The sequence below is a fragment of the Mus musculus genome, chromosome 10, assembly GCF_000001635.26.
Source record: "Mus musculus strain C57BL/6J chromosome 10, GRCm38.p6 C57BL/6J".
NCBI lineage: Eukaryota > Metazoa > Chordata > Mammalia > Rodentia > Muridae > Mus > Mus musculus.
The window spans coordinates 28,255,021-28,271,462 of NC_000076.6; the positions used below are offsets into that span (position 1 = coordinate 28,255,021).

At 38.7% G+C, this 16,442-nt stretch overlaps 1 protein-coding gene across 21 annotated transcripts in view; it reads left to right on the forward strand.

The window, feature by feature from the left end:
- Ptprk (protein tyrosine phosphatase, receptor type, K) overlaps nucleotides 1-16,442 on the forward strand; it is a 522,578-nt gene that overhangs the window by 180,201 nt on the left and 325,935 nt on the right. For all 21 annotated transcript variants that reach the window (NM_001359355.1, NM_008983.2, NM_001359356.1 and 18 more), the window contains one exon: nucleotides 8,481-8,752. In NM_001359355.1, the coding sequence (NP_001346284.1) occupies nucleotides 8,481-8,752 (272 nt within the window). The remainder of the gene's footprint in view (nucleotides 1-8,480; nucleotides 8,753-16,442) is intronic.

The following is a 16,442-nucleotide window of genomic DNA, read 5'->3' on the forward strand; positions in this document are numbered from 1 at the left end:
GCCTTCAACTCAAAGGTGATAGATAGTAACAAATACATAGAGAGATTAATTTCAAACAAAGAATCATCCTAAGTAGACTGGCAGCCAAATATTGGCTTCTATTTTTACTCCAAACTCCAATACTCTGTTTAGTGTCTGTGTGTGCGCTTGGGCATGTGTGTATGCACACACACACACATAGGAAATTACACAGGTATGTGTACATGTGCTTTATGCATTCATGCATGTGTAGGTACGTCCACCTGTGCTTGTGTTTGGGGTCCAGATAACGATGTCTACTGTCCTGCTCTGTCACTCTTTACCTAATTCTATCAAGACAGGGTTATACTGGTTGATCAGTGAGTTCTGGCTTTCCCATTGTGGCCTGCTCCATCAGTGGGATTGCAATTATATCTGAAGCCATACTTTTATATGGCTCTTTTTATATGGGTGCTGGGGACTCAAAATCAGGCCCCCACTTTCAAAAAACAAACACCTTTATGCATTTGTCTTAGTCAGGGTTTCTATTCCTGCACAAAAATCATGACCAAGAATCAAGTTGGGGAGGAAAGGGTTTATTCGCCTTACACTTCCATACTGCTGTTCATCACCAAGGAAGTCAGGACTGGAACTCAAGAAGGTCAGGAAGCAGAAGCTGATGCAGAGGCCATGGAGGGATATTCTTTACTGGCTTGCTTCTCCTGGCTTGCTCAGCCTGCTCTCTTATAGAACCAAGACTACCAGCCCAGAGATTGTCCCACCCACAAGGGGCCTTTCCCCCTTGATTACTAATTGAGAAAATGCCTTACAGTTGGATCTCATGGAGGCATTTCCTCAACTGAAGCTCCTTTCTCTGTGATAACCCCAGCTGTGTCAAGTTGACACAAAACTAGCCAGTACAGCATTGAATTAACTCTGCCCAGATATCTTGATGGTTGTTTTTTAAGCTTCCTAGGCATGAAACTATTATTGTATGTTGTCTTTAGTGTCTTGCATACCAGCTTTCTAGTATTTATTTTATTTATACCAGGAAATCTAACTGAATACCAAGAGGTGACTTTTCACTGCTTTGGTGCCTCTGTAGCTGTTCACGGGATCCTAAGAATACACAAAAGTATGTGTCTTATTAGACATGAAGAGAATTTATTTTTCCCTACACTCCTCTCCTTAGGAACAATGTGAGTCTCTGATGGTTGGCTCCTAGAATGGAATACTCCCTTTGCTGAGGTTATCTGTTCTCTTGCATATGCATGCGTATTTGATTTCAAGTTTTCCAGGCCTGTTTGTGTCTGCTTGTGCTCATCACTTGAAGTGATGGATTGAAGAAAGCCGATACATGGAAGCCTCATCTAGCACATTGAGGATCTGAATGGAACAAAAGAGAGATCACTCTGCATCTCTTGGCTGGAATACCTGTCTTACCTTCACACTTTGATTAGATTGGAAAGCATACTGTCTATAATCCCGATTTGTAGGCTCAGTCTAAACTGGAATTTCTCCTAGTGACACTCCTCTAAAGACCTTCAGGCTTAGGCAAATGCTGTACTCTGGCTCTTCTAGTCTAAACTTTTAGAAGTTTCATAAAAGTCACATAAGTCTATTTTCAAAAGTCTTTGTTTTCTCATTGAATATAAAGAGATATAGTATGAGAGAATGTGTTGTGTGTGTGTGTGTGTGTGTGTGTGTGTATGTGTGTGTGTTGTAGATTCATCTTTTGCTCTTTTCTGTCCCTTTGGAGATAGTTAAAACACCTTTTGTTCATACAAGTGCAGAACTACAGAAATATTTAGCTTGTTTGATTTTTAATCTCCAGATGCCCACCACTCTGTTTAAAAGTTTTAGTTCTTAGTGATCTTTCTGTAACACATGGGATGAATGAATGCAAATAGACTCAATAGAGCACTAATGATGTTCATGTTGGAGCAGGAGGAAGAAAGAACTCCACATGTATTTAGAGACATTGGTTTGATGAATATAGCTTAAGAATCACTCTAGAAGACTCAAAGACCTTTTCATCAGACTCATGGCAGCGGATTAATTTCCCAGGAGCACTAACATGTTTTTCCTACCTCTCATTTTCTCATGAGTATATACTCAGATTGAATGAAGATGTAAAAATAGGAATCTGAGTAGCTTTTATTAAGTTGAATACTATTATTTGAAAAAATAAAAACAATGCCAATCTTTTTGGTATTATTTTTCATAGGAGAAACCTATGGGGCTGTTGATTGATAAACAAATTAGTAATTATTTTACAGGTCTTATTTTATTTTATTGACTTTTGTGGTTGGTTTGTTGTTTGGATACTTAAATCAGTAGAAGAATATCTGCCTGTCAAGTCCAGGGCCATGACTGTAGTCAAACAAGGAAGAACAAATACATCCATTCTCAGTCTGAATTTCTTGTAACACACGGATTCTCCAACTTCCAAATTCCGTGACCCTTTATTACAGTTCCTTGAGTTGTGCTGATGCCCCAACTATAAAAATTATTTTTTTTTGCTGCTCATATAATTTTGCTACTGTTATGAATTGTATTATAACTATTTTTGGAGATAGAGGATTGCCAAAGGTGTCGTGACCCACAAGTTGGGAACTGCTGTCATATGGTGTTGACAGAACTTAGAATTGATATACTGTTTGTTTGTTAATGATTGGTGAATTAAACCGTGCGCCTGTGTTCCTGCAAGCTGCGTTTGTTTTCTCTGTCCACCTTTACACAGGTTCTGGGAATTGAACTCTTATCTCTAACCTCTTCCCACTGAGCCTGCTCACTGTCCTGGTAACCTCAGTATATCTAATTTGTATAGGCATTCTGAAACTAAAAAAAATTTAGGATCTATTACTTAAAGCAGGACTTTCATATAGATATGTTGCTATATGGGTAAGTGTAACTCTAAAAAACCTGTCAGGTTCATACCTTCAAACCTTGCATTATTCCATCAAATAATTCTTTCTCTGAACCACCTAAGTCAATTCCAATTACAGGTTGATTTTATTGTTTCTACAGTTTGGAGTATTTGTTGGTTGACTGTTATGGTCACCTTGTTATCCAGTCAATCATTTAATAATTGTTTATAAATATTTAAAACATTTAAATGTATAGCATGCTCTTCTAGATGCACACTTGTTGGGTTGTTGCATATCAGTAGTTTGGAACTTTAGAATTCCAAATGCATGGTTTATTATTGCTCCTGTGATACATTTCTGTTTAGTAGCTAGTATGGTGTCCCCTTTCATGCTTGAAATGGCTTCTTTTCTTTTTCTCTTGGACACAACACAGCTGCTTGTGTTACGTGGATAAAATTCATACAGTCACCAGTGTGCTTTCAGCCCAAACTGTGTCTGGGTTACCAGCTACACTGTCCCTTGTTGCTGGTGACCATTTCACTTTGACATTCTGTATGCCCTGCCTCTCGCACTCTGTTGCCCAGGTCTCGTCTTTGCTTCTTTTGCATCTGTGTACCCATTACAGCCTAACCAGTTCAGGGAATGTCCCAGCCATCCCACCAAACCTTTTATTTGAAGAGCTGAGTCAAACAGTCACCTACTCACTCCCTGTCCCCACCCCCATGGGCAGTAGGTTATTTTAAGGTTTTCTTTGGAACTTTTTAAAATTTTTACCTTCTTCTGTGTAACATTTCTCTACCTAATGCTTTTCTGTTAAATGTACCACCTGGTTTCACCCTTAGGATAGGTCAGTCATGTGAGACAATGCTATTTTTTTTTTAATTAAATATATTTGTGTATTTGTGTGTATATGTGTGCGGCAGTGCCTGTGCAAATGCACAGGTCAGCCAGAGCACAGCATGTAGCCGTCAGTCTCCTCTCTCCACTGTATGAGATCTGGGATTGAACTCAGTTCTTCCGGTTTGGGAGTAAGTGCCTTTACATCCTCTGCTCTCAAGGTGGTGGTTCTTGTTATTGTCTTGATGGAGGATAGCCCTTATAAAGGATTGGCATGGCACTTAATTAAAATGTGTGTACAAATACCTTATAATGAAACACCAGAGTCAAAAATTCACAAACTATGAGCCTGTTCTGAGAAAAACTCTTGTATGTTTTTGTGGGGAAAAAAAAAGTTGACAGGCCTGTCAGATTGGGGAAGATGGTCTGTAGAAGAGGGAGTGGGAGGTGAATGGCTACCAGTCCTTTCAATCAAGAACATGGATAGGTGTGGCTTCTGAGTTTATCTCTTAATTTGTAAGGTGTCTTAAGTACTTTGAATAACCAGCTTAGTGAAATACTATGCTTGCATGCCAAAGTCTGAAATAACCTTCTATGTTATGAATACCTACTATGAATGTTTTAAATGATATTTTTAATGACTATATCATTGCTAGTCATACTCATTATTTATAACTACTAATTGTATATTATTGAATATGTAGAATTCTTTTATTTTTTCCATTTTAATCAATATAATGAGATGCATTATCTTTTCAGTTATATCTTTGTTAATTTACACAAAACTTTTTTTCATTAATTAATTTTATATTTTTCACTTTATATCTCTCACTTTATATCACAGTCCTCCCCCACCCCTCCTAGGTCCACCCTTACAAATCCTTTTCCCCATTGCCCCTCCCCCCTTCTTCTGAGGAGAAGGGGAAGCATCCTGCCCTCCCCCAGGGTACCACCAGGGCCCTGGGACATTTAGTACCAGCAAGTCTAGGTGCATCCCCTCCCAGTGAGGTCCAACTCGGCAGTCCACCTGTGGAATAGGATCAAATGGCAAATACCAGAATCAGAGACAGCCCCCTATTCCATTGTTAGGGGACTCACATGAATACCAAGCTGCACTTATGTTACAAATGTGTAGGGGCCTAGGTCTAACCCTTGCATGCTCCCTGATTTGTGATTCTGTCTTTGTGAGCCCCCAGGGGCCCAGGTTACTTGACTCTGTAGTTCTTCTTGTGTTGTTATTGACTCTTCTGGCTTGCTCAGTTCTATTCCACTCTCTTCCACAAGAGTTCTGGAGCTCCACATGTTGTTTCCTGGTGGGTCTCTGCATCTGCTTCCACTTGTTGCTAGATGAATTCTTTCAGGAGCAAGTTGTCCTAGGTTTCTATCTGCATAGCAAAATATCATTAATAGTGTCAGGAGTTGACTCCCTTGCATGGGATGGGTCCCAAGTTGGGCCAGTCATTGGGTTGGCCATTCCCCCAGTCTTTGCTCTGTCTTTATCCTTGTACATCTTGTAGGCAGGACAAATTGCCTGAAGGTGTTGAAGTTTTATGGGTGGGTTGATGTCTTCCTCCCTCCACTGGATGTCATGCCTGGCTACAAGAGGTGACGTTTTGTAGTGCATATTTATCCATTTTGAATTACCACATTAGGGGCCATATATGTCTTTCAAGGTTTTGCTTATTGCCAAACTGCTCTCTAGAAAGTTGCATTACTTAAAAACCATGCAAAGACTTAAGTTTAGGCACTTTCCCTTGACTGATGAATTGGAGAACCTCAAGCAATCTTTCCCTCAAGTTATATTTAGGGAAGTATAAATGTGTGACTTGACATCATTAAACCTTTAGATAGCTAAGCCTCCATCAAATACTACTGAACACTTACTAGAAATTTGAGGGAACAAGAATAACAGTAAATAAAGTTTTGTTTTTAACATCAAGAGTGAGGGACTTAACATGTGTAAAATTTCCAGACATTAAATATAGAGGGCCAGTTGTTCTTGGATATTGTAGAAGTAATCTTTTGAAGTTCCTAAGAACACAGTGCTGGCTACATTTAAGTTGATGGAGGGAAGTCTGTGTCCCAGCTGCAGCTCCACAGGCACCAGCTGTGTAAATTGCCACTGTATCAATTCTGTAGACAGGGCTGGAGGTTGTTCCTGCTTGTTTCTCCTTTGTAGAACTGCGCGGTAAGTGCATTATTAATGCACATAACTCAGCCAAGGGAGCCATGGAGGGCTCTGTGTAAATAAGACTATTTATCCCAACCATTCCATAGAAGTGAATTATCAGCACTAATTTTTCTTATTATTTAACCTGTGTTGAGTGGCAGTAAAATGCTGAAATAGTTAGGATAAGCTTTTATTTCATGATTTTCATCTTTCTAATGATCAAATTGGTAAGAACTAATGATGACTAGCGCTTGTTCATTCCATTTCTTTAATAAGAAAATGGTTGTAGCTTAAAATGCAAATGGCTGAAAATTGCTAAATGGTCTTAATGGTAAATATAATGCATTTTTAAAATGTGACACAAAGCATATTTTACTCCAAACGTTATTTTATGATAGTAGAAAATTACTATTAGGAAGCTAATAAGTCTTTTGAGCTCTACACTTTAAAATTGGTAGTCAGAAGCTAAACTTATGGAAATAAATATGCCATTTACTTATAAAATTATTCATCATTGGGTAAACAGGACACAGAAACAGGCCAGTAATGATGCTTATAGCTTTTTTAGGGTCTCAGGCCTGGTCATGGTCATCACAGAAATTAGTCTAATTCAAATTGGCACACTGTAGAAACATTTTGACAGCTTAGTTATTGATGTTAAAAATGTGAGAATAGCCATGAATAAAATCATTCTTTTTTTCTTTTTTCTTTTTTTTTTTCTTTTTTTTTTTTTTTTCCAAATTAGGTTAAGAGCCGGGAAATCTTGTTTTGTTTTGTTTTGTTTTTGTTTTGTTTTGTTTTCATTTTGGAAGTTGTTTACCAAAAATACACCGATGATCTTTTTATCCTATTAATGTACTGTCTGTGAGAATCAAGCTAAAATGTAATCCCAGCACTTGAGAAACGAAGACTGGGAGACACAAGTAAACAATAACAGGAATTACTATTAATATCGTATGTGTATTCTGTACTTGACTGTACTGAAGTACTAGAAAAAAATTGTCATAAAACTTTGGGATCAAAAGGTCCCTTCTAATGGCAACTGTCCAGATTGAAAATTTGATTTCTTATGTAGCTGAAGCCTTCCTCTCTGAAGTATTTTTGTGTTCTGTCTGTTTGAGCTCCAGGTTGTCAATTAACTGAGATACATAGACACAGTCACTGAGGTTTTTGGATATCGTGGTACAATTTATTATGTTTCAGAATAGAATATAGAAGAGTAGTTTTGCATTTCAGGAAGAGAGGGCCAAGTGCAGTGTAAGAAACCTTATATAAAAAAAATAGCTCTCTAATATGACTCCTAATGTCATGCTGTTTGACAAAATGATATCATTACATTTTTTTGGAGGTTCACATATTTATTCAAATCTTCTTTGCATGAGAATAATAGGGAGAATAACAGCATGTCTTTCTGGAGAGCTGCTTGCAATAGTATAGTAGACCAGTGCCAGCCTCAGTGAATAGTCACTGTATGAACTTTGCCCTTAGCAAAACCAAAAAAAGTGTTGGCGTTCTGAAAGTAGGATTCTGACTGTGTCATTTACCTCACAAGATCCAGAATGAGTTAATGGTTACTCAGTCAATGTGACCTCGTGCTTGCTTATGTCCTGCTTTAGAGGAGCATGGTGGTCAGTGTTAACTGCGGGGGTCAGAAGTAATCTTACCAAGATGACAGTTTTGAGTCAACAGTGCACCAGCTATGTACTAGAGTCAAATTAAGAATAGTTGGACATTAGGGGGTTGGCAAGATGTCTCAGTAGGTAAAGGATTGATACCAAATGTGGGATCGGAGTTTGATTCTTAGGTCTCACGTACTGAAAGAAGACTACCAATTCCCTCAAGTGTCTGCTGACTTCAATCATGTGCCCTGGCATGCATGTGTCGACTTGTGCTCTCTCTCTCTCTCTCTCTCTCTCTCTCTCTCTCTCTCTCTCTCTCTCTCTCTTTCTCTCTCTCATGTATATCACATGTATAAAATTAAAATATTTAAAAATATAGAATGAAAGGAAAATTGAATAGTAGCTCTCATAACCACTTTACAAAGTATTCTTACTCCATAACTTGATGTTCTCAGGACTTAGTGAATGGCAAAAGTGCATATGCCTTAAATAAACAAAAATATTAGTATTTGAAGTTGGAAGTTATTCCACTTCCTGCAGTCTTCCATTTCTCTGCTTTAACATTTGTGTTAACAGAGAAAACAAAAGAAGAAAGTACTTTCTGTGCATATCAAACCAATACATTTACTTGTTTCATTTTTCAAAAGCTTACTATTTTGTAGGACTAGGGAAATTTTAGAGAGAGTGTTGAACCTGAATCCGACTCCTGCTTGTCTACCATCTGACCCTAAGTTAGCAGTTATGTCCCATATTTCTATATTGTAAATCAGGGTTAATATCAAGTTGTAGAGATGAATAAACTGTTTTTGTCTAGTTTATGAAATGTTAGTAAGAAATGGATCTACGTGATGTCTTGACTGATATTTTTCTATGGCCCTGCCCCAGAAGACATTTTAAAATTTAATGTTTTCATAGAGTAATATCCTATAATACTCTATGAAATTTTATAGTTGTAATATTTTACAGTTGTTTGATACCCCTGGCTTATCAATGTTCTTAGCTCTGTTATTTGTAATGTCATTTCAGGTTCCTATATGGTTGTGGACTCCTCAAATCATGATCCTGGAGAAAAAGCCAGACTTCAGCTGCCTACCATGAAGGAGAATGACACCCACTGCATTGATTTCAGTTACCTGTTATATAGCCAGAAGGGGTTGAACCCTGGCACTTTGAATATCCTAGTTAGGGTGAATAAAGGACCTCTTGCTAATCCAATTTGGAATGTAACTGGATTCACTGGTCGTGATTGGCTTCGGGCTGAACTAGCTGTGAGCACCTTTTGGCCCAATGAATACCAGGTAATCCCCTGAGATTTTTCTGGTTTGTGCTGTCTTGTATTGGGTATCTTTGTATATATAGATATAAATACTGGTCCTGCAGGAGTAGGATCCCTCCTTCTTGTTTCCCAACTCCTTCTTGAGGAGGAGTTTGAGTGCCTTGACACAGAACCTTCTAACTATAGAAAATATTTCCATGCATAGAAAACAGTAGTTTGGCCCACAATTTGTTGTCTACTTTGCAAAGAGTTACTTACTTCTTATTCTGATGTACATATTTCTATGTCTTTCTGCAGGAAGAAATAGTTTTGTTTTGATTTTTTTCCCCATTAGACTGCAATATTCTGACTGGATTGGCTTACTGATTTCTTGAAAATACCATTTTGGAAATAAACAGGAGATAGAATTTTGTGAAATATATGGTCTTTGATGGTGGCATTAGATTTTTCTTTTCCTTAACTAAATGGAATATTTAAAACAAGCAAACAAACAATTCAGGCTATCCATAAGAACCTTTGGGTGGTTTTCCTTGGAATGCTCAATCTGATAGTGATGGAAGGATATAATGAATTATGTTAATTGCCAGTTCAGGGTTCTTATGACAGAGTTTGCTTGGTTTAAGAGAGAAGTCCCACGCACCGACTTGAAGACATATTTCAGTCATGCAGACTGTCAGGTTTAGGACCTGCAAATACATAACCATTTTGTAGGAACTCAAAGCTTGTGTTTTACATGATATTTCAACATTTTAGAAGACCTACCTCTTCATGGCTTACTATAGAACTTGTGAGAGTACATTTATGTACAAGTATATTCCACAACACCCAATAGCAAAATTATTTCATAAAAATATTTCTTTATGGTTGTAACTCATTAAGTACAAAAAACATAAATAAATAAATAAAGCATCCCCTTACTTGCTTTTTCCTGTGTTGATTATTCTAGTTGCATGGCCATAGTTTTACCGGGTGAAAGCTATGTCTCTCATTTTCAAGTTGTGTGTCTGCTGAAAACTCGGTACATTTCATTAGGTACTAGTGGCTTCCATCATTCCTGTTCAGAAAAATTGCTCCCTTTTATTCTGACAGGAAAACCATGGTTTTGTTTTTTGTTTCTTTTTGAATCTAAACCTAAAAAAAAACAGGTGGTTTCCGTTGTGTTCTCAACTTTACATGATTTCCTTGATGGGTGTTTAAATTGGTTTAGCCATTCAGGTAACTATTTGTACCTGTGCAGTTTTTGATAGGTGACTTAGCTGTTGATCATCTCTATTCCAAGAGACACCCATTTGCTTTAAGTACCAGTTATTAGAGACCTATTGTGAGATGCCTCCCGAAAAATGTGGACGATGGGCTTCTATTCCTTTGTAAGAAAAGGACCACCTCATTGTGATACAGAAGCACTACCTAGACTTGCTTTCCTATTTATGACTTAAATAACTTGTTTTCTCAGATCAAGCCTTCTCCAGCTCAGCTTGGTAGCTCCAGGAGGTTAGTCTAGTGTTCAGGAACCAGGTACATGAGGCTTGCCCTCTAAATTCAAGGGTAGCCTGGGCTATAGTTTGAATCTTATTAAAGAAGGAAGGAAGGAAGGAAAGAAGGAAGGAAGGAAGGAAGGAAGAAAGGAAGGAAGGAAGGAAGGAAAGAAGGGAAGAAGGGAAGAAGAAAAAAAGGAAAGAAGGAAAGAAGGAAAGAAGGAAGGAAGAAGAATATCCAAGCTTTAAGTAATTGCTTAAGATTTCAGAACTTCTTTTTACTTTTGAAAAAAAAATTTTTAGAAAAAAAAGTTAAAATAAAAACCTTTTTCCTCGAGAAAAAAAGTACTAACATCATTGTCTAAATCATCAAATGATTTAGCTGAGACCATCAAATATGTCACTTAAAAAAATTAGACTTGTAAGGAGTTGTTCTCTTCAGGTTGGTGAAAGTGCACTATTGAAGTGGCGCACTGGATTGCCTTGTTTGGTATTTCACTCTTTAATATTGTTTTAAACACAGTTTATATAGAAATCTACCAGTTCTGCGTATTCTTACTCTTCATGGCTGGTCCATCTTGGGAGATACTAGCTACAAAAGAATGACAGTTTGTGTTTGCATGGTAGCCAATTTAATCAGATAAGTGCCTTGAGTACACACTAACATTGTTAAATGGAAGAAGCAGGTGTATATTTTATATTTTGGCAATCATCATAGTAACCCAGGACTATATAAGAAGTTGGTGGGTTCTTCCATTTTCCATCTGCACCCATAATTGATCCCGTGCCACAGAGCTCCATAGCCAGATAGCTCTGAGAGAGAGCTAGCCTCCCAGGAGTGTGGACAAGCATGTGCCTGCAGGTAAAACCACCACTGCTGCTCAAAGGGTCCCTACTGGAACACTCAGGACACAAGAACCAAGGAGTGGCCTAGAACAAGAGTCTTCTGGTTTCCTTCTGTGTCTATAGCTAATCCTGTGACACAATACAAATACTGCCATGAGAGAACTGGTCTCTCAGGAGTACTGACACAGCTGGGAACACAGGTAAGACGATCACTTCTCTTCAAATTCCTGACCCAAGAAGGACCCTTCCAGAGCCATCAGGACACAGGAACCAAGGAATAGCCAGGGACAGGATCCTTCTAGTTTCTGTCTGTACTCCAGAGCTGACCATGTATCACAGCTCTCCATACATAAATTCTTCCATGAGAAAACTGGTCTCCCAGGAGTACTGACACAGAGGCTTGCAGGAGGGACAGGCCACAGTCAGAGACAGCAAGACCAGCTAATTCCAGAGATAACCAGATGGTAAGAGGCAAGTGCAAGAACACAAGTAACAGAAACCAAGGCTACTTGGCATCATCAGAACCTAGTTCTCCCACCACAGCGAGCCCTAGTTACCCCAACACACTAGAAAAGCAAGAATCTGATTTAAAATCACATCTCATGCTAATGATAGAGGACTTTAAGAAGGACACAAATAACTTCCTTAAAGAATACAAGGGAATACAAGGGAATACGGGTAAATAGGCAGAAGTCATTAAGAAGGAAACAAAAATCCCTTAAAGAATTACAGGAAAACAAAACCAAACAGGTAAAGGAGCTGAACAAAACCATTGAGGATCTAAAGATGGAAATAGGAACAATAAAGAAATCACAAAGGGAGCCAACCTTGGAGATAGAAAACCTAGGAAAGAGATCAGGAGTCATAGATGTAAGCATCACCAACAGAATACAAGAGATAGAAGAGAGAATCCCAGGTGCAGAAGATACCATAGAAAACATTGACACAACAGTCAAAGAAAATGCAAAATACAAAAAGTTCCTATCCCAAAACATCCAGGAAATCCAGGACACAATAAGAAGGCCCTAAGGATAAGAATAATAAGAACAAGCCATAAGGATAGGTTCTTCTATACCTAAGAAGAGAGTGAAGATTCCCAAGTTAAAGGGCCAGTAAATATCTTCATCAAAATTATAGAAGAAAACTTCCCTAACCTAAAGAAAGAGATGCCCATACAAGAAGCCTACAGAATTCCAAAGAGATAGAAGCAGAAATGAAATTCCTCTTGTCACATAATACTCAAAATACTAAATGCACAAAACAAAGAAAGAATATTAAAAGTAGTAAGGGGGAAAAGGTCAAATAACATTAAAAGGCAGACCTATCATAATTACCCCAGACTTCTCACCAGAGACTATGAAAGTTAGAAGATACTGGGCAGATCTCATACAGACCCTAAGAGAACATAAATGCCAGCCTAGGCTACTATACCCAGCAAAACTCTCAATTACCATAGATGGAGAAAACAAGATATTCCATGACAAAACCAAATTTAAACAATAGTTTTAAACAAATGCAGTCCTACAGAGGATAATAGATGTAAAATTCCAAAACAAGGCAAACTACACCCTAGACAAAGCAAGAAAGTAATCTTCTTTCAACAAACCCAAAAGAATATAGCCACACAAACATAAGTCCATCACTAACAACAAAAATAACAGGAAGCAACAATCACTATTCCTTAATATCTCTTAACATCACATCAATGGGCTCAAGTCCCCAATAAAAAGACATAGACTAACAGGCTGGATACATAAAATGGACCCAGCATTTTGCTGCATACAGGAAACATATCTCAGTGTCAAAGACAAACACTACCTCAGAGTAAAGGTCTGGAAAACTATTTTCCAAGCGAATGGTTCCAAGAAACAAGCTGGAATAACCATTCTAATATTGAATAATAGTGACTTTCAACCAAAAGTCATCAAAAAAGTTAAGGAAAGACGTTGAATATTTATCAAAGGGTAAAACAATCTACCAAGAAGAACTCTCAATTCTGAACATCTATGATCCAAGTGCAAGGGCAGCCACATTAATAAAAGAAAACATATTAAAGCTCAAGGCACACATTGCACCCTACACAATACTAGTGGGATTCTTCAACACCCCACTCTCATCAATGGGCAGATCATGGAAACACAAACTAAACAGAGACACAGTGAAACTTACAGAAATTATGGACCAAATATATATATTATATAACATTTCATCCTTAAATAAAAGAATATACCATCTTCTGAGCACCTTATGGTATCTTCTCCAAAACTGACTATACCTAATAATAGTAAAAGCAATATACAGCAAACCAGTAGCCAATATCAAACTAAATGAAGAGAAAATTGAAGCAATCTCACTATAATCAGGGATAAGAAGAGGCTGGCCACTCTCTCCCTATCTATTCAATATAGTCCTTGAAGGTCTAGCTGGAGCAACTAGGCAACAAAAAGAGGTAAAGAGAAACAAATTGAAAAGAAAGAAGTCAAAATATCAGTATTTGCTGATGATATGATCATATATGTAAGTGACCCTAAAAATTCCACCAGAGAATTCCTAAAGCTGATAAACAACTTTAGCAAAGTGGTTGGATATAAAATTAACTCAAACAAACCAGTAGCCTTCCTCTACTCAAAGGAGAAACAGGCTGAGAAAGAAATTTGGGAAACAACACCTTCAAAATAGTCACAAACAATATAATGTATCTTGCTGTGATTCTAACCAGAAGATGCTCCAACATGTAATAAGGACACATGCCTCACTATGTTCACAGCAGTCATATTTATAATAGCCAGAAGCTGGAAACAACCCAGACGTCCCTCACCAGAGGAATGGTTACAGAAAATGTGGTACTTTTACACAGTTGAATATTACTCAGCTAATAAAATCACTAACTTCATGAGATTCACAGGAAAATAGATGGAACTTGAGAATACCATCCTGAGTGAGGTGACTCAGTCACAAAGGAACAACCATGGTATGTACTCACTGATAAGTGGATATCAGCCCCAAACTTTGGAATACCTAAGTTTCAATTCAAAGACCACATGAAACCTAAGACAAAGGAATACCAAAATGTGGATGCTTCAGTGCTTTTTTTTAAGCAGGGTGAACAAAATACTCACAGGAGGAAATATGGAAATAAATTGTGGAGCAGAGACTTAAGGAAAGGCCATCCAGACACTGCCCCATCTGGTGATCCATCCCATATACAGCCACCAAACCTGGACCCTATTGTGGATGCCGGGAAGTGCTTGCTTATAGAAGCCTGATATGGCTCTTGCCTGAGAGGCTCTGCCAGATCCTGACAAATACAGAGATGGATGCTTGCAGGTAACCACTGGACTGAGCTTGAGGGTCCCTGATGGAGGAGTTGGAGAGGGGACTGAAGGAGCTGAGGGAGTTTGCAGCCCCATGGAGGGAGCCACTGTGTCAATACCTCAGATCCTCGGAGCTTCCTGGGACTGGACCACTAACCAGAGTACACATGAAGGGTCCCATGGCTCTGGCAGAAGTGTCTCATATGTGGCAGAAGATGGCCCTGTTGGATATCAGTGGGAGGAGAGGCCCTTGGGCCTGAGGGTGCTCGATGTCCCAGTGTAGGGGAATGTCAGGGAGGGAGAACAGGAGTGGTTGAGTGTGGGAGCACCATCATAGAGGCAGGATAAGGGGTTTCTGAAGGGGAGACCTGGAGAGGGGAAAACATTTGAAATGTAAATTAAAGAGAATATCTAATCCAAAAAAAGAAGAACAAGGAGGAGGAGGAGGAGATGATGATGATGATGATGAAGAGGAAGAAGAAGAAGAAGAAGAAGAAGAAGAAGAAGAAGGAGAAGGAGAAGGAGAAGGAGAAGGAGAAGGAGAAGGAGAAGGAGAAGGAGAAGGAGAAGGAGAAGGAGAAGGAGAAGGAGAAGGAGAAGCAGCAGCAGCAGCAGCAGCTGGTGTGTGTCTCCCTTCCAGAGAATTGTTCCCTTCCTCCTAGTATACTGATAGAATGTCTCACATTTATATTTATTTTATGTGTCATGGTATGAAGATGCAGTGACATAATCTAGACTTGAATTCAGGACTGTATATTCTTAAGTTGACTGCCGAATAAATAACAAACAGAAATGCTTGTTTCTAAAGGACAAAAAGTCTTTTAGAAACAGAATAACTGGTTGCATTAAAGCTAAAGCTCTGCCAAGTAAAGAGTAATAATCTTCCCTTTAGAAGCCAGACTCTGCTTGTGTTCGGGAAGGGAGTTTTGCTTTGGCATTAAACCCATTTGCTTTGAACAGCAAGGTTGTTACTAAATGAGGCGGAGAGATAACGTACATAACCTGTAAAACTCTTAGTGGAGACTTAATCTGTTGCTTTCTATTAACAGGACACACATCATTAATCTCAAAAATGATGTGTGGTGAATATTACAGGGCTCTGGCCTGGAACTAAATTGCAACAATGTAGCAAGTGCACCCCCCCCCCCCCCCCCCCCCTTTAGGAGAGACAAGCACAGACCTGGTGCAATCCATTTTCTCTACTTTTTTTTCTGGTGCTTTGATGTAAGAACATGGGCTGTAGCCTCTGGCTTTGCCTCCTTTTTAGAGTTCCATTCACGTGTGTTGTGCTAATATTTTGGCAATAGAGTAATTCCTATGCTCCAAGAGATTGCTATAGTCCAGAGAGCGGAGATTCTGCTGGTTCTGGATCAAAGAAGATGCTGAGTTAAGTCAAGTAAGCACATACATGAATAGGTTGCCTGTAAAAGACTGCATATGGTGGGAGAGCAGCTTCTGTATCAGGAGCCTGCTGCTAGCCATCCTTTAGAGGTCCAGGGGTGGTAAACATCTCCTCCACTTCTTAGATCTTCCAATTTTCCTAGTCCTTATTTGTCTATGCAGGCCCCACCTTGGATATATACTATAAAGTTACATAGTCCCAGTATAAAACTACATTGTGTGAACATTGCATAAAGTTACATACTGACATTATAAAGTTCAAATTATTTGGATTATATAATCCAAACTATGACTCATTGTTGTGAATACTGAGATGTATTTAGATGCTGTTTGTGTGTGTGTGTGTATGTGTGTGTGTGTGTGTGTGTGTGTGTGTGTGTGTGTGTGTGTGTGTGTGTGTGTTTGCTAACCACTGTAGGCTCCTCTCACACTGGAAGGACTTCTCATTTCATTTGCATTTCTCATTCCTTTTGTAGGTAAGGGTGGGGAAATGACAATTCTCTGGATTGTGAGTTAGGAGAGGGAAATAGGAGGAGGCAGGTCATTACTAGGGCACTCCTCTGAAGAAGAAAATGATTGACTAGCCTTAACAAGGCAGCAAGAGTATATAGAAAGGGCCTTACCAATATCCCCAGGCAAAGTAGTACAATATATAATAATAGCAATAAATATTGTT